The following is a 27,232-nucleotide window of genomic DNA, read 5'->3' as shown; positions in this document are numbered from 1 at the left end:
CTTAAGTGCCTCAGAGAAAGATGGTCAGTGTTCAGAGAGAAAGTACGTTAGATCGGATTATTTTAGAAAGAGGAATAATGTCCTGTTTGTGAAATATTGGATTATGACTGACTGGTACTGAATGCTAAGTATTTTGTTCCCCACAGATGCAGCCACCAATAAGCTGCAGGGCAGTAACATCTTCACCATAGCCAAGCGCACGGTGGAGGGCCAGGACATGCTCTACCAGTCCATCAAACTGTCCAACGGCATATGGGTGCTCGCTGAACTGAGAGTGCAGACAGGAAACCCCAACTACACGGTGAGCACAGTCAGAGGAGAGTGGAGGGAGTGGAGGGGCTGGAGCGGCGAGAGGGAATGAGAGACAGATGAATAGACGTCAGGAAGGATAGGCTGCTGAATAGAGATTGTTAGAATGGAGAAGGATAGTGACGAGCATGAATTGCTGATCGGGCTGAATGATGAAAGGTCAGCATTTGAGCTGTTGATGGAGGGATGGGTTGATGGAAGAAGAGTAAAGAGTGTTGATGACGAGAGAACGGTAGATTGCATAGTGATTGGAGTATGTAGAATTAATAGTGAATTGGATGAGTCACCACTGACTCTTCTGTAATAATTTTGAGCTCAGTCGGGGTGGTGTGTGTGTGTGTGTGTGTGTGCGCGCGTGTGCGCGTGTATCTTTGTACTGTATAGGGGCCTCCATTCTGTCAGTGTGCAGTTGTCTCCTCACTTGATTAATTGCAGTAGCCCAAAAAATGGTGCATGCCTTGTGCTGAACAGTGACCTTGGTGTAACTCCATCTCATCTCATTACCCAGGGTGCTTTTGGATAATGTTTGTATTCATAAGATGGCATTTGACTGTCTTCTTTTTTTACCCCCAGTTTGGATGAGTCATTTGTCAGTCACTCTAGTATCTCAGTCCATCTGCCTTAATTAGCATTTTAAATTTAATTCCTGCACAGTTCATTATTGGGGAACTTAACCTGGCTGTGGTAGAAGCTTCCAGACTTGTTAATGGTTATATTCGTTCAAGTCAAGAGAATGATTCTGACATTGAAAATTGCCAGCACTCCAAAGACTGCCTTTGATTCACTTAATGTATCTGACACAAAATGACTGAGAGATTAGACGATCCCCCTTTTGTCCAGCATCTGTACCTGCCTGTAATATTTGTTTTGTTGATGATGACCTATGTTATGCCTTTTTTGATTTTATTTTATTTTTCTCGTGTTTTTGTTGTCTTTTGTTTTCCCGTCTCTGCCTCCACTTGTGCTGTTGCCTCGTGTGCAGGATCTGGAGGTTGGTTGGGTTTTTCCTCATGTTTAATTTATTCCCTCAGCCTGAACTGTCTCAAATCGCCTTGTCTGTGTGTCTGTTGCTTTCTCTTTCTCTGCCCCTGTCTCTCCCTCAGGAGTGGCGGTTTCCTTCAGCCTTATTTAAGAGCCTCTTACTTATGAGGCTATTCTCCTTCCTACAGATGGTCTCTTTCCTCAACTAAAGTTGCTAACATCGTTGCATGTGTGCGGCATGTACTCTCACCTCTCTGTATTCCTGCATGGATCTAATGCTGTCTCAGTACAGAAGATGAAAGCCATCCTGTCACACCCTTCTGTGAGCAACTATTTTTAGGCTGAGGAAGGAAAGCTACTGCGCATGTTCCTTTATCATTCAGCCTTTGGGTAGATTCCTGTGCTCCTTTTTAGATTGGTGAAATACATCTAATCTACAGAAATATGCTAGTTTGCCACACATCATTTGACTGTGCTGCTGACCCGTACACGTCTGGGTAGAACCTCACATTGCTTAGCCGAGACCTCTGACATCACACCACTTAATTGGCCCCAGCTCTCCCATGATGCCCCGCTACTTATCGCTACCTTTTCAAGTAGAACGGAGGGCCTCGTCTCGTCCCCTGTCCCCATGGCAACCATGTGACCAATGGCATGGACTGGTTCACTCCCCCTGCCCCCTGTGGCTAATTGCAGGGGTTTGTATGACAATGCACCAGTACATCCTGGCAGAAATGCCTTCAGAACCGTGCCACACCTTCTATTTGTTACTCTTTCATTTTTGATCTTTCTGTCATTATCTTTTCTTTTTTTCTTTCTTTTTCTCTCTTTTCTTTCTTTCCACTCTACATCTTATTCTAAGATCTTCGCCTCACCCAAATTCCTGCACAGAGCCCAGCAGTTCCACATCCACCACCCTATTCTTATAGGCAAATTATCGCTCTCCCTTCCGTCTTATTTCCTGTACTTTCTCCCCCACACAGCACCCTCATGTTGGCTCACAGTCTGATTGTTCAGCATTATAAAGCCATGGCAGAATACCCACATACCATTTTACCCTTTTTAGGGTGAACATTTGAACTGATTACAGACAGTTTACAAGCCAGCTTAATAACCGATTCAAACTCCAGCAAGACCAATTGCAAGAGCAACCTAATTTCTTAACATGCAGCTCCTTGCTGACAGGAGTGTGTCTAATCATAGCCAGCAGCGTTATGCATTAGTTAAGAGCCCTGAGTACACTGGGAGGGAACACTCAAGGAGGTGTGCGATGTTCCCACCACTCTAGCGCAACTCTGTGGAATGTACCAACACAGTGCTGGAGGGCATCTCCATGGCCATGGAGCTTAGGTATGATCTAGTATCCAATTGGTCAGAGTAACTGTGTAACAGTAACTGTGATCAGAACTGTTGGTGACCGTGCCAACCGACGGCCTCTTTAGGTGACCACACAATTGGCCCTCTTGCATACACGGCTGAAGCCATCCTGTGTGTTGTATAAGGAGCATGATGCTCCTAGGCTCTTAATGCTTTTCCTGCATGAGCCCTGATGAAAAGGAAGCAGCCTCTGAGAGCTGCACCGGATCCTGCAGCTACGCACGCTCTGAAAACTTCAAAAGCAGAAGAGGGAGGAGAGGGGGTATGAGGAAGAGAGGGAACAGAGGGATTTTTTTACTATGCTGATAAGATGGAATACAAAGCAGCATTTACAATGATAATGAATTCTCCCCTGCAAATACACAGACATTAAATGCTTCAGCTAAAACTGAGGGGAAATGGGTGAGGTTGTTGGAGGGGTTATTATGTTATTTACCCTACATGCATGAGGAGGTAAACCTTCTGAAATAATTGCAACACTTATTAAATGCTTCAAGCCATCGCATTACAGTTCCGTTGCACTAGCATATCAAAAGGAGATTTCCTTGAATGAAGCGAGAGTCTCTAGGAATTTCAGCCTTGTCCCATTGTTTTCTTCATTATTGTGACAGTTTTGATTATTAAAAGGATATTTAGTTAAATTACGATTAGAGAAAATGTGATTCAATTCAGTCCTCAAAAGGCTTGACATCATGGCTAGGCCAAAGCCCTATCGAACACTAAGGCCCACAGTAACTCCATATGAAAGATACTGAGGATGAAGAAATTGCGTTTAAAAAAATATGTTTACTGCACAACTAGCTGGTGGTTGTCTGTCTAAAACTAACATGCTCACTGGCATTTTATGCTGGCTGTAAAAACTATTTGCATTTGATGTACATCTGTACTAGCCTTTTCTAACCTGGACATCTCAAACTATTTCCTAGCTAACAAAAACTGACTACACCCAAACCCTGTTGTGACTCTCCCTCTCTCTCCTCAGATCTCTCTGAAATGCAGAGCCCCAGAGGTGTCCCAGTGTGTGTTCCAGTGCTACGAGGCAGTGCTGAAGAACTGAACCCCTCACAGACTGGAGCGCAACGAGGAGTGACCCTGGCTGGAGCGCCTCTAGGCCCGACTTACCCTGATCCTGGCCCTCTCCCTCGACGCCCTCCTCGACCCTTCTCCCTGTAGAATCTTCAATCCTGCTCTCTGTGTGCCCTGGGGAATGTGCTTTCTGTTCTTATCACCCAACATTTCCCATCCTCAACTATGGGTTATACGTCCTTAGCTGGTTCATGCTCTGTAGTCTTAGAAATAAAGATGGACAGAAGTCTCAGACCCATATGGTCCCGAAGCTTTGTAGACTGGTCTTCAGCTTCTAAATGGTTCAGCTTCGGATGTGTGGTGGTCTAGTGGATAGTGAGTTGGACTTGTGATCGGAAGGTTGTGAGTTCAAATCCCGCCTGAAACCACACCACTACTAGTGTGCCCTTGAGTAAGGCACTTAGCCCTCAGTTACTCCAGGGGGAATGTCCCTGTAATTCGTAATTGTAAGTCGCTTTGGATTAAAAGCGTCTGCTAAATGGCAAAATTATTACAATTATGTGTCTACTGTATCTTCAACCAGAGTGTATTTTGAGTGTTTTTATTTCCCATACCCGACGTTAACCAGTTTAATCTCCCCTGGATGAGGATTTGACTATAGTCTAACCACTTTAGAGCCGACTTTTCCACCCACCTCCCTTCAACCTCTCTTCTATGAGGGACCTGTTAGGTATTTTCAGCCAGTGCTGTTAAATCAGAGGCTCCTGACTCCTTGATTTCCTTGTGATGACACTTCTGTCGGTCCTGGTTATCTAGCCTCACATTTCTGCAAATTGGTAATTAAATATAGTGTAGGTAATCGGCAGTTGAATTTGGAGTGCTTCAAATTAAAATGTGACACAAAAGCCCTGTGTTATCTCCCATCTTGTGATGTGAAACAGCTGGGTGTTTTTTGCTGTGTCACCTCGGTGCTTTCACACTCAAATGTTCTCCTCCTTTCTTCTCAAAGGAATTGGATGTCCCAGCTAATCAGACACTAAATATTTCACCATGTCTATCTCCGTCCTTCCTGATGGAATGTCCCTGTGTGTTTAGTTTGTTGTTTTCTCATATCCTTGATGTGCCCTCTGGGGTTAGTCTTTTTGTTTGTTTGAAGTACAGAACCTCTGCTGTCTGAGAGCAGGACAGTGTCTCACGTGAGTGCATGAATTTCTGAATTTGTCAGTTGGTGTGTGTGTTTTCTTTTGATAATATCAAGAAAGAGAGGGTTGACGCGACATTTTACACGCCTCACTTCCCAAATGCCTTGCACCTTCCCTCTCCTTCTTAAAATCATTCCATTGTGTGTTCCTTGGTTTGTGTTTGTAGTGCGATTAGAATGTAAATGTGTTGAGGGCCACAGATATTGGGGATGATGATTTTCTGCTGTGTTTTCTTTGTCAATCAGGAGTGCTTGGGCTCTCTGCCTGTTAGCTTTTTTTCTTCTCTCTCCTTCTCTTAGCTGGTCAAGTACCTCTGCTGCCACCTCATAACAAGAGGCTTAATAGGTAACCTGTATGTTATATAATGTACCTGTATAGGTAACTCTAACTGTATAGGTAGTACAAATCATGAAACCTTTGTATAAATCGAATCAGAACAACTTTTACCATTCTGTTTTACCTACAGTATGGGGGTAAAAAAAAGTCATTGGGTATTTGAACTTTTGAGTTATTGAATCAGAATCCTCTTGACCAGCTTCATAGTGTATTCACTCATTCTTTCAGAATTTGGCGTTGAGAATGGATTTATCCTGTGTGTGTGGTGAAAGCTGATGTGTGTATGTGATGAAAAGCTGTCAAAAAAGCTAGTGAGGGAGAAATCAGATGTTTTTTTGGACTGACTGTTTGTGTGTACATCATTGGAAACAGAACTATTAAAATAAATTCTGATATTCATAAGTGCCTCAAATTCATTCTTTTTGGAAATCAGCATGAAATGTTTCAGCTTAAAGGGACAATCTAAGATTCAAACAACAAAAGATTCACCCGCCAATGTTTTTTGATCAGCAGTTGAGGGATAAGATCAAAGTTATATTTTTAACCATGTTTTGAAGCTATATGGTATTTGTTTCCAATTGCACTGTTTACAAACAATGGAAGTGAAACAAGCTTATATTTTGGGACAGTTGAACTAAGCTCATTATGTTAATTATGCAAAGATTATGTTATTAAAGAGCCAATAGCTATCATGAAATAAAAAAGAAATGTTGCATTTTTCACTACAGTTTATAATCTTTAGAGCGACCCTTGGACTGTCCTCTCGGCATTGTGAGCTGTCACACATTTCCCAGCATCGCTGAGCAGCCTTCAAGCTTTGAATACTAATCTTGCCCTTCCATCCATGCAGCCATGAACCCAGTGTTTTTTATTATTTATTTTTTTACCTTTATTTAACCAGGTAAGACAATTAAGAACAGATTCTTATTTACAATGCCGACCTGGCAAAAGGCCTTTTGTGGGGGTAGGGGGTAAAAGAAATACAAAAGTTAAAACACATTAAACATGACAAACAAAACAGCAGAGAACAGGGACGGTTACAAGCCACGGACAAATCAGACCAATAGACAACAGCAAGCGAGCAGGGGAAATTGTCTAAGACTTGTGAACATGAGTGAGTTCTTGAAGGCTGATTTGGAGGTGAGTTTGACCAGTTTTTTGCAGGGGAGGCTGGTTCATTAGGGGCAATTGGACAATGCCCCACCAAAGGGAGAAGAGAGAGATTTTTTTTCTATGACATCTAGACAGTGTTGCTTCTGAATATCATAGTCCAATCAGCTAGTGTTCTGTGGAGTATATCATAGTCCAATCAGCTAGTGTTCTGTGGAGTATGTTCCAATCAGCTTCAAGTCCCGCCCCTTTCAGGGCAACATTCAATCTACTCGAAATTGCACTAGGCTGTTCTCGTAGACTTGCATGTAAAATCTATTTTGGTAACTTCAGGCCATTCGGTCATTTGTCTATGGGGTTTTGGGACATGCACAAAGAATCGTACGTGCTTACGTCATGTCATACGGCCTCAGATCACGTTCGTTCACCTGCTAGTAATGTTCTGAACAACTCGGTTGAATCTTTAAAAGAAACACCGTTCAGCCATCGTAGCAACCAGGAGAAATTAACACTTAACAGTAAAGGAATTAGGACCACCCAGACCAAATTTAATTATAAAGCAAGTTTATACAAAGGCAGGGAAAATTGGAAAATCGTATAACCGAGGATTTACGAGGGGTTGGTATGAGAAGAAAACATGGCTAGCGGGATGTGAAGTAACAAATGCGTTGTTCTGCTTTCCACTACCGGACTTTGTAAACAAATTGAACAAATGGATTAGAAGGAGGCATCTTTTGTTCCCAACTTGATGATATTGCAACTGGACCTATTACCGAAGTCAAACTTGTGTAAGTAAGTGAATCATCTGTCCTTCAGTCATGATAGGAAAACCAAATCGATGCTGGGAGAAGGAATGGCAGACTGTATTCTGATTGTATCTTCTATGCTCTTTGTATGTTTCTATGCTCTTTGTATGTGTCTTGGTGTAGGAGAAACGTAGGACCACGTTGGAAACAAGTGTTTCGGTACACGTTGACGTGTAGAAACTGTAGAGAGAAAATTGTAGAAATTGCAGAGAAAACTGGGGGGGTAGAGGTGATGAAGAGGTCTGTACAGGGGGGGTAGAGGTGATGAAGAGGTCTGTACAGGGGGTAGAGGTGATGAAGAGGTCTGTACAGGGGGGGTAGAGGGGATGAAGAGGTCTGTACAGGGGGGTAGAGGTGATGAAGAGGTCTGTACAGGGGGGTAGAGGGGGTAAAGAGGTCTGTACAGGGGGGTAGTGGGGATGAAGAGGTCTGTACAGGGGGGGTAGAGGGGATGAAGAGGTCTGTACAGGGGGGTAGAGGGGATGAAGAGGTCTGTACAGGGGGGTAGAGGGGATGAAGAGGTCTGTACAGGGGGGGTAGAGGGGATGAAGAGGTCTGTACAGGGGGGTAGAGGGGATGAAGAGGTCTGTACAGGGGATGAAGAGGTCTGTACAGAGGGGTAGAGGGGATGAAGAGGTCTGTACAGAGGGGTAGAGGGGATGAAGAGGTCTGTACAGAGGGGTAGAGGGGATGAAGAGGTCTGTACAGGGGGGTAGAGGGTATGAAGAGGTCTGTACAGGGGGGTAGAGGGGATGAAGAGGTCTGTACAGGGGGGTAGAGGGGATGAAGAGGTCTGTACAGGGGGGTAGAGGGGATGAAGAGGTCTGTACAGGGGGGTAGAGGGTATGAAGAGGTCTGTACAGGGGGTAGAGGGGATGAAGAGGTCTGTACAGGGGGGTAGAGGGGATGAAGAGGTCTGTAGAGGAGGGTAGAGGGGATGGAGAGGTCTGTAGAGGAGGGTAGAGGGGATGGAGAGGTCTGTACAGGGGGGGTAGAGGGGATGAAGAGGTCTGTAGAGGAGGGTAGAGGGGATGAAGAGGTCTGTAGAGGAGGGTAGAGGGGATGACGAGGTCTGTACAGGGGGTAGAGGGGATGGAGATGTCTGTACAGGGGGTAGAGGGGATGGAGAGGTCTGTACAGGGGGGTAGAGGGGATGGAGAGGTCTGTAGAGGTGGGTAGAGGGGATGGAGAGGTCTGTAGAGGTGGGTAGAGGGGATGGAGAGGTCTGTAGAGGTGGGTAGAGGGGATGGAGAGGTCTGTAGAGGTGGGTAGAGGGGATGAAGAGGTCTGTAGAGGTGGGTAGAGGGGATGAAGAGGTCTGTACAGGGGGGTAGAGGGGATGAAGAGGTCTGTACAGGGGGGTAGAGGGGATGGCGAGGTCTGTACAGGGGGGTAGAGCTATTCTCATGCTAAAATTGACTGTAAATCCAGATTTTAAAGTTGATATTCTTCCCCGTGGAGCATGCCCCCATAACCTGTGCCCCACCCAAACATTTTAGCACCAGCCGCCACTGGTTTTTTGTAGTTTATTCCAGTCTGTGGACACGGTAGACTGAAATTATGATTGACCTAATACGGACTGCAGTGATTCCCGCAGAAATGAAATATACTTTGGGGGAACGACTCGGGGGGGGGGGGGGGGGGGGGAATGTTGAGATTTATTTTCTCAATTCCTGCATTCTAGTGAATTTTCATAGTAACACTGCACTTCGGACAACCTACAACTGGTGATGGTAATTGTCTAGGTCTTTAAGTGTTAAACAGCTGAGAGCAGTCACTGCTGTTTTTTGTGGTCTTCTTTCACACACACATCTTACCAAGTGTGTATGAACATCCTCACAAACCGACAAAGAACATGATCTACGTATATCAAATTTAAGACAGAAAACTCCACACTGGTATCGGATGGTACAGATCTGGTAAATTATACTTTCGGGGGAGCCATTATACTTTGGGGGCCCCCCAAAGTATTAACATGCTGTGGGAATCACTGGACTGTGATGTGGGGATTTTGAGCAGGATGACATTTACGGAACGGGTAGGCAGCGGGTGCATGTTGTAGCAGACTACAGAGATAGGGGGGAGACAGACCAAGGAGAGTTGTAAATTAGCATATGTAGGGTCTACTAGTGTATTTCACGACGAGTGTGTAATGGCCAATTAACAGAGGAGTATAAAGTGCAGTGGTAAGTTCTGAACGGGGCATTTGGAGCGAAACGTATGGCAGAGTGGTAGAGCTTCTGAAGAGTTGTTTTGTTGGCAGATCGGTAGATGGTGTTACCGTAATCAAACATGGGTAGAATTGTAATTTTGACCAGGGAGAGTAGCGAAGGAGAGTGAAGGAAAAGTATGGCGCATTCTGTACAGAAAAGCAATGTAGTGGTGAACCAGTGAAGTCTGAGTGATCCAGAAAAGGGTGCTTTAAGTTGAGACTGTACAGTACAGAACCCGCTTGACAGACTGGAACAGTCTACAGTACAAGATCAACTTGGACAAGTCTTAAAGGGAGAGCAGCATTGATCATGTATTTCATTCATTTGCGTTGAGCTGTGTCAATCCAACAGCTACTGCAAACCAGTGACTCAAGGTTTATTTATTGTTTATTTATTTATTCGTTTTGCAGACATTCCATCAATGTTGCTAAAGGACAATCCAGGCTTATTTTGATAAATTCCTGCGAGCTTCCTGTCTTGCAAGATTTATATAAAAAAAAAATAAGCCTGGATTTTCCTTTAGTGACGTTGATGGAATACCCCCCAGGTTCACACAGACAGAATACAAAATCAACCTCAACACAATAATAAATATAATAAAATCGTGAATGCAACCAAAGGTCTATTTGCATATGAATTGCGCTAGGGGTGAAGGAAACATGAAATCTTTTTGTCCTAGCAGGAGCCCTGAAACGACGGCCAGAGGGCAAAAGCTCAAATCACTCTGGAGTGGATGGTCCTGGCAGACCAATACAGCCCTCATAAGGACCTGCCTGCTATAAATGTCCAGAAGCCTGGCCTGACAACCACCAGAGATTCTACTGGCCACTTTAACAAGACTTCCAAGTATGTTTTTATTGGATAGATTTAGGTTACCAACAATACAAAATGTTAGAACAGATTCAATTAAACGTTTACACATTTAGATGGAGGAAAGACTCATCACACCAAGACATAAGTCATCCCTCCAAATGCTGAGCCCTCCAAATGCGTTTACAGAAAGTTTAATAGTGTAACAACAGCATCCTCCACACCTCTACCAGGCCTGTACACAAATTGTAATGGATCCAGCCATTCCTCTAACTGCATTGAAACCTCTTCCTTGATAAGCTTCTCAAATGACTTCATAAGTGAGAGCTACTGGCCTAAAACCATTGAGCTCTTTAGGGGTTTTACACTTGGCTACTGGGACAATAATGGAATGTTTCCAGAGCTTGGAAACATAGAGAGATTGAGTGAAAATATACTGAAAGATGCTATAGAGCTGGTCTGTACAGGTTTTCAGTACCTGGTCGCAGATGTTGTCAGGTCCAGAGCTCTTAGTCTTAGTATGCCTGAAGAGGTATGCCACTCTTTTCACATCAATATCAAATGCTAGAGAAGCTATGGTAATTTCTCTTATCTCATTCATCTGTGTAGTAAAATCATGAGTATCAAATCATAGGTAAAAAACATTTAATTAATCGGCCAGATGTGTATCTGAATTAACCCCTGTTGCCCTTGACCTGAGATCCTGGCATAGTATTCATTCCATTCCAGGTCTCTTTAAGTTGTTACTGCAGAGCTCTGCCTCAATCTTATCCTTCCCTCAACTCCTTGGATTCCCTTTCTGTATTGACATCCCCTTTATCAAAAGCGTTATTCTTGTTACATATCCAACCCTTAATGACTTTGGAAATCCATGGTTTGTTGTTAGGAAAAATTCTAACTTCTGACTCAGTAAAACAGTGATTTTGGGGGGTTTATTGAATTTTGGAACCCTCTTTTACCAGAGCTGTTTTGAATAACCTTGTCCTGCATATCCACATTCCTCAGTGCCTTACATACAGCAGGGTTCATGGGGATATCTTGTCTGAGAGGGTTTCTGGCCACATGGTTTTGTTATCCTTAAAAATACACCGCAGGCGTCAACCTCAGCAGCGCGTGTGTGTGGCGGAACTCCAGCGGCTCTCACTGTTGTGGCTTCCCGTTACGGTTGTGGCTGCGTGTCTTCTGTGGCTCTAACTGCAGAGCAGCTACTACCAGTCCTATCTTTGTACATTGAGTTTTCCTGCAACGTGCATGGCACGCGGAAAAAATAGAGTCCTAATTTCTAGATGGCGTGCCGCAGTAGCCAGCGTGAGACACACTTGAGATGCGTGCCTCATGCGCAATGTAAGGCTGCTCTAACCCGTTAACATGGGCGCCGAAATGAAACGCACACGCGCTGCTGAGGTTGACGCTTGCGGTGTATTATGCGAACTGACTTCATATTACAGTTTTTCTCGTTTGCTAAAAACACATTTGTCCACTGGACAGAATACAGCTATCAATATGAACTGGTTCAACTTTAATTTGTTGTATATGCCTGTGCCATTTGTTGATACTTTTCATAGGTACAGCAGGGACGTGCCGTCCATATAAGCAGAGGTAAGCAGTGCCTTACATTACATTTTTTCTTTAAAGTACCTACTGTATAAAGAAATTCACCTTTCTTTCTCATCTGAAATTCTTTATTATACTGCATCATATTTTTCCATTCATTTTCCATTCATACATTTTTCTTTCCATACTTTTCAAACTCCACAACCAAACGAAAACGTATGGGTGGAAATATCCCCAAAACAAAATAAAGAGTTGAAATACTCAGAACTTAATTTAGTCCATTCGTTCCTGACGATTATGCCACAGGTTCATCAACATCGCAGTGGATGTTTTCCCTTGAAATGCACCGAGGGAAGAACTTTCTTGCATGGGGTATCCATCCCTGGCAGTCCTCTGCACCTATAGCCAGGCAACCAGCATTCATTGCCTCCAGGAGGGACATCTGGTCATGGCCGGTGATCATATATCTTCCATCTCCAAGCAAAGAAGAATTCCTCAATTGAATTCAGGAAAAGGAAAGTATGCAGGGAGGAATTGCATTATCATACAGGGATGTGCTGCAAAACATGCTTTCACAAGGCAAGAGTGGTGGAAGGCAACATTGTCCCAAATGATGACACACAGAGTCATGCCAGGCCTCAACAGCCCTCTCTTCGGGTGGAACCAATCTTTCATTCAGTGCATCAAGAAATGTGATGAGGTGTTCTGTATTGTATGGGTCGATAGTTGGTATGTGGCAAAGGACACCATAATCGGAGATGGCAGCACACATGGCTATATTGGCGCCCCTCTGACCTGGCAGTGGCCCTCTGCCCAATGATGTTCCTCCCGCGTCTCCTCACTTTAGAGAGGTTGAAACTGTCTTCATCCACATAAATGTGCCCCTTCAACTTCAAACTCCATTATTCTCTAAGAAAAGTGCTCTGACTCAAAATGGGCTGGACCCTTTGATTGATGACATCAATAATAATTATTGGTCAATAATTGTTGCCCAATTTTAATTGGAAACTTGAGCTCTATGTTCTCCTTTGCTGCGACTCCTCCACTACACATGCAAACTCCTCTTCCTCAGGCCCCTCTGCATTGACCTCTTACTCTCCTTACATGCCTTTGGCCTCTTTGATCCATGCTTGCAAATAGCAACACAGAGGTGTCCATCTTTTATGGATAAGGACTAATTGCTGATTGAAGAGTTGTGCAAAGGAGTTTAATACAGGTGCATTAGAGATGTATTATGCAAGTAATTTCTATCAGCTGTGAATACATGTTTTTCTTTTGTTTAACACAGTTAATCCAATAGAACTTTGGGTCTTTCTATGAGATCTATGTTAACTGGTTTGAAAAAGGGTGTGAAAATGTTTTTGTAAGAGAAGACTTCTGCTGTGTTTAGAAGGTGATTATGAAGATCAAGTGGACCCCAGTTTCATTAAGCGTGTCTTAGCTATTGAGAAAAACTGTAATTAGAACCAAATTGAGTGTTATGATAATTACAAGTATTGAATCCTTACTTTGCCATCATGCATTGAGCAGCCTGTAATAATGAATGTCTCACAGTGACATAGTAGATGCCCTGGCTTCCCTGACTTATCGTAGGAGTTCAGCTGGAGCTGTGGTTCTAATTATAAGCTACTCCTGTGTCTGCGTTGAATACTGTGTCATTCTCTTGACAGCAGATGGCTGAAGAATTGATCAGAAATATTGCCTCAAGACTTAATCTTCCTTGTGTTGTCTGGAACAATAATGCCCCTATCTGCAATGAGATATCATCATCTTATCGTCCGAAATATGGTTCTCTTACAGTCTACAAATTCTTTAATATGAATTATTTCCTCGCACCATTTTTCCCATCGTTTTCCCCCCAACTCTTTCTGAAGCCTTAAAGAAAAGGTCATTTGTTCCATTAAATGCAAATGCTCAACTGTTTTAACAAAGAGACCGGCAGTGGGACAGCTTTTCTGAAGCCAGTGAAGCCATGTTTAATGGTATTAGCTAAGGCTAACCCTAACTCATACATGTAGGCCTATGTTTGAATGTGATGCAACAAATACAATAATCTCCATCCTACCGCTTGGCCGGTATCAACACAACGCGATGATGCCCAAATAATGATATTTTACTGTGACTCCCCAATTGACTTGGAGTTTTTTTTGGGTGAGACCAATTGCCCCAGTCATGAACTGTTTAGCTGTAATCCAAAATATTGTATATCACTACCAGACACTAATCTTTCGTAGGTTGACTGAGGCTTGACCGACAGGGGGTGCTGACAACTCATGAAAGAAAGTAATGTAAGCCTTATTTTTTTTTATATCAACGCACTGATGCGTGTACTGTAGCTCTGTGCCTATAGGCAAATGACAATATCTTAACTAAGGTAATGTTTTTCGTTTACCTGTCTTCTCCTACTGAAAAACGGAAAAGATGGATTCATGTGATTTTCAAAATGATAATGAAATAATTCATGAGCACAAACTTTGTGCTTTATGCATACAGGTATCAAAATAGCCTGTGAATTAGGTCTACCAAGTTAATAATTCTCATTCCAACAGCATTGCAATTGGATGAACTCTTTTAGCAAACCATTCGGTGACATTAATTGGTACTATATGGTGTGGAGGCTGATCGATCATCTCTAACCAACAGGTTTTATGACCTTGAAGCCTATAGCAGGAAAGTGTAGAATAACCTTTATTTTGACCATTTATTCTTTTTTTCTTAACTGTCATAAAGTGTGTTTTTCAAATTGTGTCTTGATGGGGACACATGACTCATTCCTTGCATTAGGACTCCCATCGATCAGGCGTGTTAAGTGTCACCTTTGCGCAACAATGGAAATGTTGAGCCCAATGCAGCATATTCCCCCTCCGGAGAACATCATTTTAGGTTTTTGTGCTCAGGAAAGAAAATGGAAAATATGGGGTACTAGAAACCTTCCGGTAGAGCCTACATTCAATTGGAAGTCTTTGCCCTCCAAATTGATGCACGTTACACTACATGTCATGTTGGCTACACACGACCGTCGTCCTAAAGGCATTTGGCAACTCGAACGTAAATGAACGCCACAGACGATTTAATAGCGCGCGCGCGCGCGCACACACACAGACACACAGACACACACACACACACACACACACACACACACACACGCGCGCGCATACACACACACACACACACACACACACACACGGCACGCGCATACACACACACACACACACACACGGCACGCGCAAGCGCACGCGTACCGTCAGACAGAGTGCGCAGGGGAGATACATTCACTTGATGCCCATGCATCAGCAGCAGCAGCTTGCTTCCTCTTTTTTGGGATCTCCCTTTTCACCTGAATAATTAGTAGAATATATGATTTTTGTCATCGTAAAGAGCAGATAATGCTCATTCGAGAACACGTGGGAATATAACGGTATGGAGCTGGTGGATTAGTGTGCGTCCAAGGCTTTGGAGAGGTAGGCTATCCGTCGTATTGGTGCATCGATTGTTAAGGTTCGGATATAATCATAGACACTGAGGATCTATCAGAAAAACAAGAATGGGATCGTTTGCACATAGACAAGTTATACAGTGACTGGGATGATGTCCATGAGGAAATTACGAGGACGGACTTTGCGCTCCCTCGTAGGGGACGAAAGCGCGGGGGGATGTCCTCAGAAGATTAGCGAACTCAGTCTCTCCCTCTCCCTGTGGAATGCGGAGACGTCGCGAAAATCCCCTCCCCTGTATTGAATGATGGAGTGATTGATTTTCTTGTGACTAGTGGCAAAATTCATGGGATGTTTTCCTTTCGACGAGAGAGATGGATAACAGCAAAATAAACACTGAGGACGCACGGATGACATAGAACTCGACTAACAACAACCATTATCCGGTAATGGTTAAGTAATGGATCATTTTGGTTTGCAGCAGTGAGGAAAGTGTTTGAGGTAAAAGAATAGTCCTGCAACATTTCAGTGTAGCCTGGCCCCCATAGCCGCAATATAGGCTGTGGCCATCACAGATCAGTGACTGTCTGACGGTTTGCAAACAGGTTTGTGGTCGCTGTCCATGGTGCTGATGTTCCAGGAATGGTGGAGACGCTAAGTATCGCTGTTATCGGTGCTCCCGGAGTCGGGAAAACTTCGATAATTCGCCAATTCATTTATAATGACTTCTCAGAGGTTTACACTCCTACCAGGACAAGATATGTGTACAGACCCTCTGTCATTTTAAACGGTAGCATGTACGACCTGAAGATTTTGGATATCCCGCCAATTTCGTCGTTCCCGTCCAGCTCAAGCCAGGTAAGGATAGAAACTTTCTATGACTGTTTTATGTTTTGTTTTCGAAATGGTCAACTCGGCAAGATGATGCGTTATTATTGCATTTCAATGCACATCATGATTTAATATGCGCAAAGCATGTTGTCTTTATCTTGACCTTTCAGTTTTATGTTCACACGTCCACAACCACGTAGACAACATTTCACTAACACAGCTTATTCCAACATAAAATAACTCGACTCCGAAATAGTTCGCGCAGCCACATTCTATCCATATATGCATGGTGATGCGCGCGCATTGGATTCCTCAAAGTGAAAACATCCATTAGATTTATTTTCTCTATTTTCGATACCCCTTATAATAGTTGCTATGGAGACTATGACTTTATGACTTGAGCCTCTGGAAGGGAAGCTTATACTTTGGCGTTTAAGAACTCTCTCTCTCTCTCTCTCTCTCTCTCTCTCTCTCTCTCTCTCTCTCTCTCTCTCTCTCTCTCTCTCTCTCTCTCTCTCTCTCTCTCTCTCTCTCTCTCTCTCTCTCTCTCTCTCTCGCGCTATTTGCTCCTGCTGAGATCCCTACCTCAGCGCACACAGCTACAGCACCCAGTCCCAGGGCACGTGGACGTAGTCCAGACCTGGTTCCTGACTGGCTCCAGGGGAGTGCTTTGTGGTCTAATCAGAAAATACAACTCATAATTATTTGCCTTTTGAATCGGGTAGGTGCTATAGTGTTAGAAAGGTCGACGGGGGATGGGTGGGGGACGGGGGTGGCTATCAGAGCGCTAAATAGACATAGGCCCAATCCCATTTCCTATTTTTACCCCTACCCCTCTTTTTCGAGTGCCTCTTGCTTTTCGACTTGCCCCTCGGAACAGTTACAAGAGGTAGTGGTTGAAATCCTCCCCTATGAAATGGGATAACCCTTCAAGACCCTAAGATAATGCGATGGTTTCACCATAATTGTTACATCTTTATTAAAGTTAATGGCATTTGTGGTCTTCTTTTGTTGCTTGTGCATTTGCCATTATCTTGCTGATGATTCGCAAGGCATTCTGGGAGACTTCAACACTCGATTTTAACCCTGGCTTTGGAGTGTGCCTCTGAAAAAAACTCTGTTTGCAGGGCTATATAGCCCTGCCACTTCGCCCTACCCCTCCATGCCAACAAGAATCGGGACAACCTACCCCTACATGTGAATGCACAAAACAGAGGGGCAGGGCTAAGTGGTAGTACCAAGGGGGGAATTGGGATTGGCCTTTAATACAAATATGACATTAACCATTGAAACACCCCCCCGGAATACCAACAATTCAGGAAAAAGAAAATCACAACTTTTAATCGGGTGGGCAAGACGCACGTTTGGGCTGAGCTCACCCCTGCCCATAGCTACCACCGGCCTTGTCCACATCTCGACCGAACTGATGGAAAATGGTAACACACTGCTGCTTCATTCATTGCCACAGTTCATGCTTATCATTAGTTCAAGTCAGTGAGGAATCATAGTAAAATCAATGGGATGGAAATTTAAAGTATTACAGCCCAGACTGTTGTTCTTCTACTATTATTTGTAATGTTCTTGCCTTTAAACAGCGGTCATATGCACCACAGGAAGCCTAGAGGAGTAAGTATGTAGCCTGCTGTCAGATGCCATACTCTAAAGTAATGATTGTGGAGTGGAGCTGACCTTAGTGTTATGCCTCTGGCAAGAGAAGTGGATGTTGGATGAAACACCACTTCTGTTCTTAAGAGCTTTCTTTTACTGACATTTAGTGTGTGTGTGTGTGTGTGTGTGTGTGTGTGTGTGTGTGTGTGTGTGTGTGTGTGTGTTTGTGTGTGTGTGTATGTGTGTGTGTATGTATGTGTGTTTGTGTGTGTGTGTGTATGTATGTGTGTGTGTGTGTATGTGTATTACTGAATAGCATGGGCAAAGCACTCCACACCTCTCTTGACCTTCTCACTGGTGTTAAGAAAGCCTCTCCATTGTCACCTTTCTAGAGCGAATGTGAGGCTGTCTGGATGAGAATCTCCAAGGTCACTACGGAGCTGTTTCCTGCAAATCACTGATGCTGCTGATAGTTGCCAGGCTTTTTGTTATTTGCTGAGGGAATGGCATCCCCTCCAAAGCAACTCTGTCTATCTACACAGGGGAGCTGCCCTGTGAGAAAATGAGTTCAGGCCATGGAGGAGATGGTGCAGCTGAACACGAGACCTCCAAAGTGGGCATACACTGTGCACCCTGTAAACACAGTGTAAACACCCAGATGAGCAGGCAGCAGTGATGCCACACCGCAGAGCCTGGAGACCAGCCGCAAATTAAGGATTCTAGTAGTGTCCAGGACACAGGACAAATAACATGAATGTGCATATGACAACAGTCTCTGAGAATGTGTTAGGATAATAATGCACTCTGCAGTGTGTTTTGTGGTCTACCATCCGTAGAGGGCCTGAACACACAATCTGATTTAGTTGACTCTTTATTCTGCTAAATGGTGCTTAACCCTCAATTAGAGCACAGCCTAGTGTCAACAGCAGGGAGAAGACTGAATGGAACACATTATGATGTGTTAGAATCAGAATCAGAATCAAAATTGCTTTTATTACATCAATGTACGGGTACACAGAGTAATATTCTTGGGTTCAGGTTCATTTGACGCTAGCATTGCAGCAGAATACAAAATCAATAATGAAATAAGCAGGATATAAAAACAACAATCAACAATAGCAGCGATAGCGTCAATAGTAGCAGTAGCAACAGAATGCAAATCAGCAATAATAGAATAAAGTAATAGCAGCAGAATGCAAATCAACAATAATAGAATATGTAATGGAAGCAGAATGCAAATCAGCATATCGACATTATTAATGCAATCAACATTACAGGAAGTTCAAGTAATAGTCAGGTTGTGCAAAAATGCTGTGCAGGTTGCAGTGAGATGTAACACATACGGTGTGCAATATGGTACAGATATGGAGCAGTACAGAGTTCAAGTAGGTAGTGTTCAAGTAATCAGGTAGGTTATAATATATATTATTAATGCAGTAGGGATGGTATGGGGGGACAGTCCTTTGCCTTATGCCAGTACATTTCCCAAGGAGCCTGATTGCTTGTGGGAAATAGCTGTTCGACATCCTTCGACATCCTTTAGCCCCGAGGCTACGGTACCGTTTTCCCTGACAGCAGCAGTTTAAACAATTTCCGATGTGGATGGCTGGGGTCCTTGATAATCCTGAGGGCCTTACTGACACACTGGTCCCTGTAGGTGTCCTGGATGGAGGGTACCACACAACCGCTGATCTTCTCGCTGAATGTGTATGTGTGTGTGTGTGCGTGTGTGTGTATTGCTTTATTTCACACACTACTAATAGAAATCTTATTTTCAGCCTGTAGATTTGTCAGCCAAGAGTTCCATCAGGCAAGAGTATCTCAGACAGTCCTTTTTCTGAGGTATATAGGCAGAGAAAAGCATGGTTTCACTGTAACAAGAGCACATTTATCAGACAGATTGATGGTGCTCATTGTCCTGTGGAATTTCTGAGAGAGCAGCCCTAGCCTGCTTCCTGTCCTGTGTGGTCTGCGGGCTGGGCCCTGACTGACCGTGGCTGGTGATCTTTTACTAGCTATGACAGGAGTGGTGAGGCATCCTCGTCTCCCCACACAGAGAGAGAGAGAGAGCGCCTCTGTCCTTCCATATTTAATAACCCAGCAGCAAGCTCCTGCCTTGGACTGTTCTGCAGAGAGGGAGAGAGAGACCCTGGGCCAGGGTTACAGGACAGAGAGGTACTGGAGCAGGGCCAGAAAAGATAGAGGAACCTGATTGAAATGAACTTTTATTACTAGGCTGATTGGATTAAAGTGCTTTGGCTTGCGGAGGGACTGGAGGGAATAACAGACTAATAGAGATGAGAGCGGAGCTGCTGCAGGCTATTAGATAGGTTACAGGGAGTTTAATGGGCACTATGGAAAGCAGGGTTTACAATATGACCTTTCACCTCTCCCGTATGATATCTGAATAGGAAAGTAGGACGTGCATCTGAGTCACTACTGGACACCTCCATGCTAATGCACTGGCACTGTAGCTGAATTTGGTTATGGTATCACACTCTACTTGTAAATAACAACCTTGTTGTTCTGTTGTGGTACTTTTGGCCCTCTTCCATCATTTTGAGGATGTGCTGGTTTTGGTCTCTAAGGGAGGGAGGGTAGACACCATTCCATTAGTCTGGGACTCTATAGAAATAATCATTTATTAGCCGGTGGTGTGGCTGTCTGTGTTAATGTGTTGTTGCTGTTTGCATGAGGAGAGCATCTGTCACCGTTTTGTCGATAGGATGTGATGACATATGGACTTAAGCCTGACAGTGGATCCATTTCAGGATTTGTTTCCAGTTCTTTTTCCGTTCTTCTGATAATGTATCACCATGACTGCCTCCCACGCATGATGTGCCTGCTCTCTCTACACATGATGTTCTTTCTCTCTGTCCTCTGTTTCCCTGTACCTTTATATATATGATACCTTTATGGCAGTGGTAGGGAAATGCATTTCCTTCCTTTATAATTCATTGCATCAGGTGGAACTCTTTCTGTCTTTCTTTCTGTGTTCTCTGGGCCGTATGTCTGTGTCTTCAGATAAGGTCTGTCACACACACTGACAGATCTTCCTACCTTTGTGTGTGTGTGTGTGTGTGTGTGTGTGTGTGTGTGTGTGTGTGTGTGTGTGTTTGTGTGTGTGCATGTGTGTGTGTGAATGACCCTGGTCCTGTCATCAGAATTGGGCAGTTGCAGAGAGATTCCAGAATCAAGGCCATCTCAATCATTTTTACATTATGGCATTTAGCAGACGCCTTTATCGAAATCGACTTACACACCCAGTGTAACCCCAATGCTAATAAGCCCTACACACATTCACAGGTGTGACACATGTTTCCCCGGTGTATTACATCAATAAATCATGAGAAGCTCAATCCCAAAGGACAGGAGCTGGTTTATGGGCATTTGGAGAGATGTCTCTTACCATTATCCATTGCCCTGCATGGCCCTGTTTCCCATTGTTGGATATGGGTATTGATCCATCCCCATTTACCCTTCTATCATTGTCAGCAGTGTCCCCACTGCTGTATTCCCACTGCTGGGTATGTGTCAGCTTTGTCATGGCCTGGTAAAAAATGACTGAGGACATGGGTTTCCAAGGAAACCTGCTCTGCTTGGCACTTGAAGGGAGAGGGGTGGAATGCTCTTTTTAACGGAGGTTTCAAAGAGCCAACTGGAAGACATACTGGCACTGCACACACACACATATTCACACATCTATTTGGGGTGCTGTTATTATTGTTCTACGCCTCTACCTCTAAACCTCTGCTCCACTCTCTCCTTTTCTCTCTCTTTTGTCCTCCTACACTGTCTTTAAGGTGTGAGAAGGCGGTAGAGTGTACAATCTGTGGTGTTGCTATCGTTTCTATGTACAGAGCTCCACCTCCACATTCAAAAGAAGCCTTTGATGACAAAGAGAAATGAGTTGAGGATGCTAGGCTCTATTTTTAGCCCACATAGAGAGAAATGGGAGTGCATCCAAAGTGCAAGGAGAGATGTGGATAAGTATACCACACAATGTCTACTTGTTCTATCATGGCCAAATCATGAATCAAGAATGACAAGGGATCCAGTTCATAGTGTTTGTTTTAACACAACTTTTTTTATTTTAGTTTTACAATTTATTAAGCATATTGCACTCAGAATAAACTCAATATATCTAGAAATCAGATAAACGGATTCATTTTATTGAATGAATAATTAATGCATTATGATGCGTAGGCTATGTCCTGTTCAGTACTTATACAAAAGTCAAAACAAACCTACAGTACACAAAGACACACACACACACACACACACACACACACACACACAAACACACACACACTGGTTATTGGAAGCGCTGTACTCTGGAGCTTTGACAATAAGAAGATGCAGCACTTACAAGGAAATGGGAATTGGTAAGGGGGCGGGCGGGAACAGTGGGAGGGAAGAAAACAGAGTTGGAGAAGGAGAAGAGAGGAATGCTGATTATCTCTCTCCTCTCCTCCCATCCCCCTGAAATACCACCCAATCAGTCTGTGGCGAGAGAGAGAGAAATTAAAGGAGCAAAAATATATTACACATTATCTTTTCTGTCTCACTTGCTCTTCCTCTCCTCTTCCTCCTCCTCCTCACTCTCCCTCTCTGTCCCACCTTTGTGTGTAATGATCTCAGTGCCACACTGTTTGTCTCCATGCCTGATCGCCCTCATTATCTGTCTGCCTACAGTATGTGTGAGATTCTCTCTCTCTCTCTCTCTCTCTCTCTCTCTCTCTCTCTCTCTCTCTCTCCTACAGTAGTGTGAGACTTTCTGTCTCTCTCTCGTCCCTTTTACACACCCAGACATAAACGCGTGCCACAGACCCCCTCCAAATTAGATGAAGGCAATTATTCCCTGTCTACATGGAAGTGTTCCCATTGTCATCATTAGAGCTTAGATTGATCATCATCTGTGCTCATATTCCTACCTACCTACCGCGGCCTCAGGTTCCCAATCCAGATGACACATTGGCAGACTCACTGTTTTCGACCTAAGACTAAGCTATTGAACAATGTTTTTTATGTACAGAGGATCCTCTCTCAGTCTGGAGATCGGATACATTCAGATCACTCAGCAAGTGTTATTCTGTTAATGCTCAGTCATGCAATGACATTCAGACCCCCTGCCTTATTGATTTGTCACGGTCAGGTTTTCTAAGCTGGGTCTGATGTGGGTGAATAATGAGGGTTGTCAGAGAGGGAATGTCTTTACCACCTCACCCAACACTGGGATACACGCCCTGACTGGGAGTGTTGTTGGGTCCCAGCCGGGGGTGATGTTCACACATCCTGCTTGTCTATCACTCCTCCCTTCCCTTGTTGCTCTTTCATTTGTGCCTCTCTGAGAGAACCCCCTCCCCCCATATAATCCAGTCCCATTTCTCTCTTCCTCCCCCTCTCTTTCACTTTACCCCAGCCTCCTCGGCGAGCAAAACCACTTATAGATTCAGCTCACATATGTAGAGCTGGCGACAGCGAGGGAGAGAGAGAGAGAGAGACTGAGAGAGAGAGAGAGACAGAGCCGGGGGTGGGGGGGGGGGGGGGGGTCGGCGGATCAGGTCACTGTGTCATGCTTGAAGCAATAATCTCACTGGCCATAGCAAATGCCTGCAATTGCCCTGCGTGTTTTAATTATTGTTAGCAAATCATTACTAGATTGCTGTTGTTGTCCCCCATCAGTATGTATAACAACGCTGAAGAGTGTAGCGATCCAGCGTGTTCCCAGTGTTTGGCTTGACAGGAGAATGCCCTTTTCCCTGCTATACCAGAGACCTCTTCCTCTGTCCCTGGGCCACATGCGTCCTCAGCACAGCCTGCATTATGCATAAGGCAAACAACATGCTTTATGACTTCAGTCTGGTTTACTCCAGGGCTGTCTGACTCCCCAAAGCAATGCTGTCTTTCTTATCCTAAAACTTTATTCTAGGAAAAGTGGCAGAAGAAGAGAGCAAAATGCCTCTTGAATTATTTAGTAGTCTCTTCTCAATTGCCTCACTATTCAAGGTGTGGTTGTAGAAGCAGAGCTTGTCATTGGAGGATTCAATCTTAGTATAGAGGTGCTTGTCTCTATAACTACTTTATAAATATCTATCTTACTTGTCAACTCAGCTAAACGAATGGGAACTGTTTTCACTCTCATTCCCATTTCTTATTGTGTACTTTTGTGTATTAGGGGAGTACAGTATCTGTGTCATACAGTACACTGTGCCCATGTTCCTCTCTCTCTCTCTCTCTCTCTCTCTCTCTCTCTCTCTCTCTCTCTCTCTCTCTCTCTCTCTCCCTGGTAGGAGTGGCTGGACCTGCGCTGCAGAGGGGTACGCAATGCCAATGCCTACATCTTGGTATATGACATCTGCTGTGTGGAGAGCTTTGAATACGTCAAGATGATTCGGCAGCAGATAGTGGAGCACAGGTAGGGCACAGCCCAGTCTGGTAACACACCCTCAGATGGCTGGCAGCCATCACATCAGACCTGCAGTCATTTGTCAACATTAACTCCGAGAGCTCATTTGCACCCATTGCAAATGTGTGCTGGCATCCCAGAGTGACTCCATCAGTGACAGCATGCACTCACACATTCATACTTTTACACATTCAGTCTCTGTGACAATGACTGATAGTCCACATTGCATTTGGGACAATCCCCCTCCCTGACATTTTGACAGTTCAGTAATGAGGTGACATTTGATTCTGGCATTGATGGGCGTGTTATCAGGCGAGTGCTACGCTGGTTTCCATTCTGATGTAAAAGGAAACAAAGGACAAAAGACATCTTCTGTCCTGTCATTGCTGCACCTGCATACATTTGCATATTGATAGGCTGATAGAATGAGAGGCCCTCATTGGCTGAGCTCTAAAGAGATTCACCTCTGCTGTTTAGTGACGTGACTGGCCTTCAACTGCAGTGCGCCTTCCCCTCCACACATGTGCCGCCCTCCAGGTGGGGAAGGCTGGATCTGCTCTGAGTAAGCTCTCTGGGTCACTGTCTGGGCTCTGGCACAGCTGTCTGCGCAAAACCCATGACAGAACATGTAGTATCTAAATCATAGGGGGATATACAATACAACCTGTAGATGTTGAACAGAGAGAAAGGAGGATAGGAGAGGGACATAATGGAGTGAGGTGGGTGAGACAAGATAGAATATAGATATACACACACACACACACACACACACACTCCACTATCTACACAATCCACACAATCTACTGGAAAGATTCTCACACCCACAAACAACCTTCCTCGCCCTGAATAATCCTGCCTTGTCAGTTCTCATGTTGTGTTAGCTTATTGCCCATAAGCCCAAAGCTCCCTTTGATATGATGAAGACTCTGACAACACACACACACATTCTCTCTCTCGCTTTCTCTCTCTCTCTCTCAAGAACACACACACACACACACACACACACACACACACCGCACGCACACGCACACACACACACACACACACACACACACACACACACACACACACACACACACACACACACAATCCTTCTGTCCAAACTGCTCCCCCCTGAGACTTTCAGGCCTGAGTGGTTATATGAGAGCATATTTTTCTCACGGCAGTCTGTGCAGATGCCAGCTTACAGTACCTCAACAAATACCTGAAATCCACAAGACATTACCTAATTTCTATTTATCTCTGCAGAAGGCAGTCCAAAGACAATTGAACATTCATGGTACTGAAGGTGCTTCAGTATTGTTAACCTTGCATTTATGTTGAGAGTTAGGGTGTAGATAATAATGCATGTATAAATCATGTATTATCAAACGTAAAAGGTATTTGCATATTAGGGAAAGAGGGATTGTTTGTTTTCCTGTCTATTCCTTCATCAATCACATCATTGTTGCCACTGAACATGCAAAGCTGAAGTAATTAAAACTGGAATCAAGGTCCTAGCTTATTCATAGTCAATAATTAGACAATAGTCTTAATGTCAGCCTCACTTGAATCATCACAGCTTTATCCCAGCCTGAGGGCTGTGACAAACATTCCCGTCATATTAGTCTCCGTCGACACAGTGTAGAGGGAGGCCCCTAGGGCCCTAAAGCTCTGATCCACCCCCACACGCCTCCAAACCAGGCAGAGGAAACACACATACTGTACATAACTCACTCTATAGTGGCATTTACTCACACACACACACACACTCTCTCTCTCTCTCACACACACACACACACACACACACACATACAAAAATCCAACGCGCACATAATGCAGCAATCGTTGCTCACACATCGTTTTCACATGCACACACACACACCACACACACACCTAACCCCACCCCCCCACCCCCCCACATGACTACTGAAAGAAGGTGGATTTAAAGGCTACTGTTCTTCTCTATACAGTCACCTTTACACCCGTATATCCCCTGGGGTTGTGTGGAGAATTGGGTTTATGTGATTTTGATTGGATCTATTTAGAATTGTTGCTCTACATTTGTTTGTAATCACAATATGCCTGTTTGATTGCAACACCATCTTTTCCTTCCCATCCCACCATTTCTTGCACCCCTCTCTCTGTCTTCCCTCGGTCTCTCCATCCCTCTACCTGTCCCTGTAGGGAGGGCAGCAGTAGTGAGGTACCCATTCTGGTGGTTGGCAGTAAGAGGGACCTGCAGCGCCAGCGCTTCACACCTCGCAGGGCCGTCTCAGTGCTGGTGAAGAAGACGTGGAAGTGTGGCTACGTGGAATGCTCTGCCAAGTTCAACTGGCATGTGGTTCTACTCTTCAAAGAGCTGCTGGGCATCGCTGTGACACGAGGCTTGCCCAAGAACCACACCTCCATCCGTCTGCAGGGGGCACTGCAGAGAAACCGCTGCACTGTCATGTGACCCAGCGACCTCCCCCCTCTGGCCTATGTCAGCCCCATAAGAGCCTCACCTAAGGTGGAGTGATTGATCAAAGGACTTCTATCTAAATGGCTGGAAAACACCCTTGAGGCCTCCTACTTTACTGAGCTGATTTTCATATGACGTTTATTTTATTTGACTCCCGGGCTGTAGGGCACTGGCTTTTAGCCCTGTCCTCTTATCATCTCACACATCCCCCAAATTGTCAGATGTTCCTATAAAGAGAGGGTAGGAGGAGGAAGGAGGAGAGGGACTAACAATGGATCCACAGCTGTGGTTAAAGGTTACTCACACTTTAAGTGTGACGCTGTGCTCACTAGATCACATGGCAATGGCTAGTGATAATCCATTAGGTCCAATAGGTATTTGACAGTGTTGGAGCTGTGCGTTTAGTGGACAGTGGTATCGTCACCAATACTGATATAAACTGATCTCCATGATATATGTACAGTATTCATGAAAGTCCAGAGAATGCAATTTTATGAAGTCTTCCTTTCTGAAAGTGTCATGTAAAGTAAGGTACATTATGTCCTGTCACACTTGAAATCACTACATCATAACGACTTACACCGCTCACTAAACGTACTAAGGGAGTGGAGTGGTAAATGTAGACAAACAAGGTGGGTTTATTTGCCTAGATTCCATTTTGGTCTAATAATGTTTGAGATCAGATAACGCTGTGTTCATCCTCTTTTAATAGTACAGTAGCTGCATCCAAAAATGTCTTCAGCTGATATAATCAACAAACTCAAACAGCCCAATTAGTAACAA

At 44.3% G+C, this 27,232-nt stretch overlaps 2 protein-coding genes across 2 annotated transcripts in view; both read left to right on the top strand.

Moving 5' to 3' along the window:
• ap1b1 (adaptor related protein complex 1 subunit beta 1) overlaps positions 1-5,624 on the top strand; it is a 28,129-nt gene extending 22,505 nt beyond the window's left edge. The window contains exons 21-22 of the mRNA XM_080530888.1: positions 147-301; positions 3,650-5,624. Of these exons, the coding sequence (XP_080387014.1) occupies positions 147-301; positions 3,650-3,724 (230 nt within the window). The 3' untranslated portion in view covers positions 3,725-5,624. The remainder of the gene's footprint in view (positions 1-146; positions 302-3,649) is intronic.
• A 10,176-nt stretch (positions 5,625-15,800) lies between these two features.
• rasl10a (RAS-like, family 10, member A) lies at positions 15,801-26,443 on the top strand (the record flags this gene model as incomplete). Its single annotated transcript, XM_080532585.1, has 3 exons — positions 15,801-16,016; positions 23,891-24,015; positions 26,173-26,443. The coding sequence occupies 3 exons, from the start codon at positions 15,801-15,803 to the stop codon at positions 26,441-26,443; spliced, it is 612 nt and encodes a 203-aa protein (XP_080388711.1).
• Positions 26,444-27,232: the final 789 nt, after the last annotated feature.

Source organism: Nansenia antarctica (assembly GCF_963989245.1).
Source record: "Nansenia antarctica genome assembly, chromosome: 5".
Classification (NCBI taxonomy): Eukaryota; Metazoa; Chordata; class Actinopteri; order Argentiniformes; family Microstomatidae; genus Nansenia; species Nansenia antarctica.
Note: the sequence above shows the minus strand (reverse complement) of the source record. Positions and strands in the feature narration are given on the sequence as shown.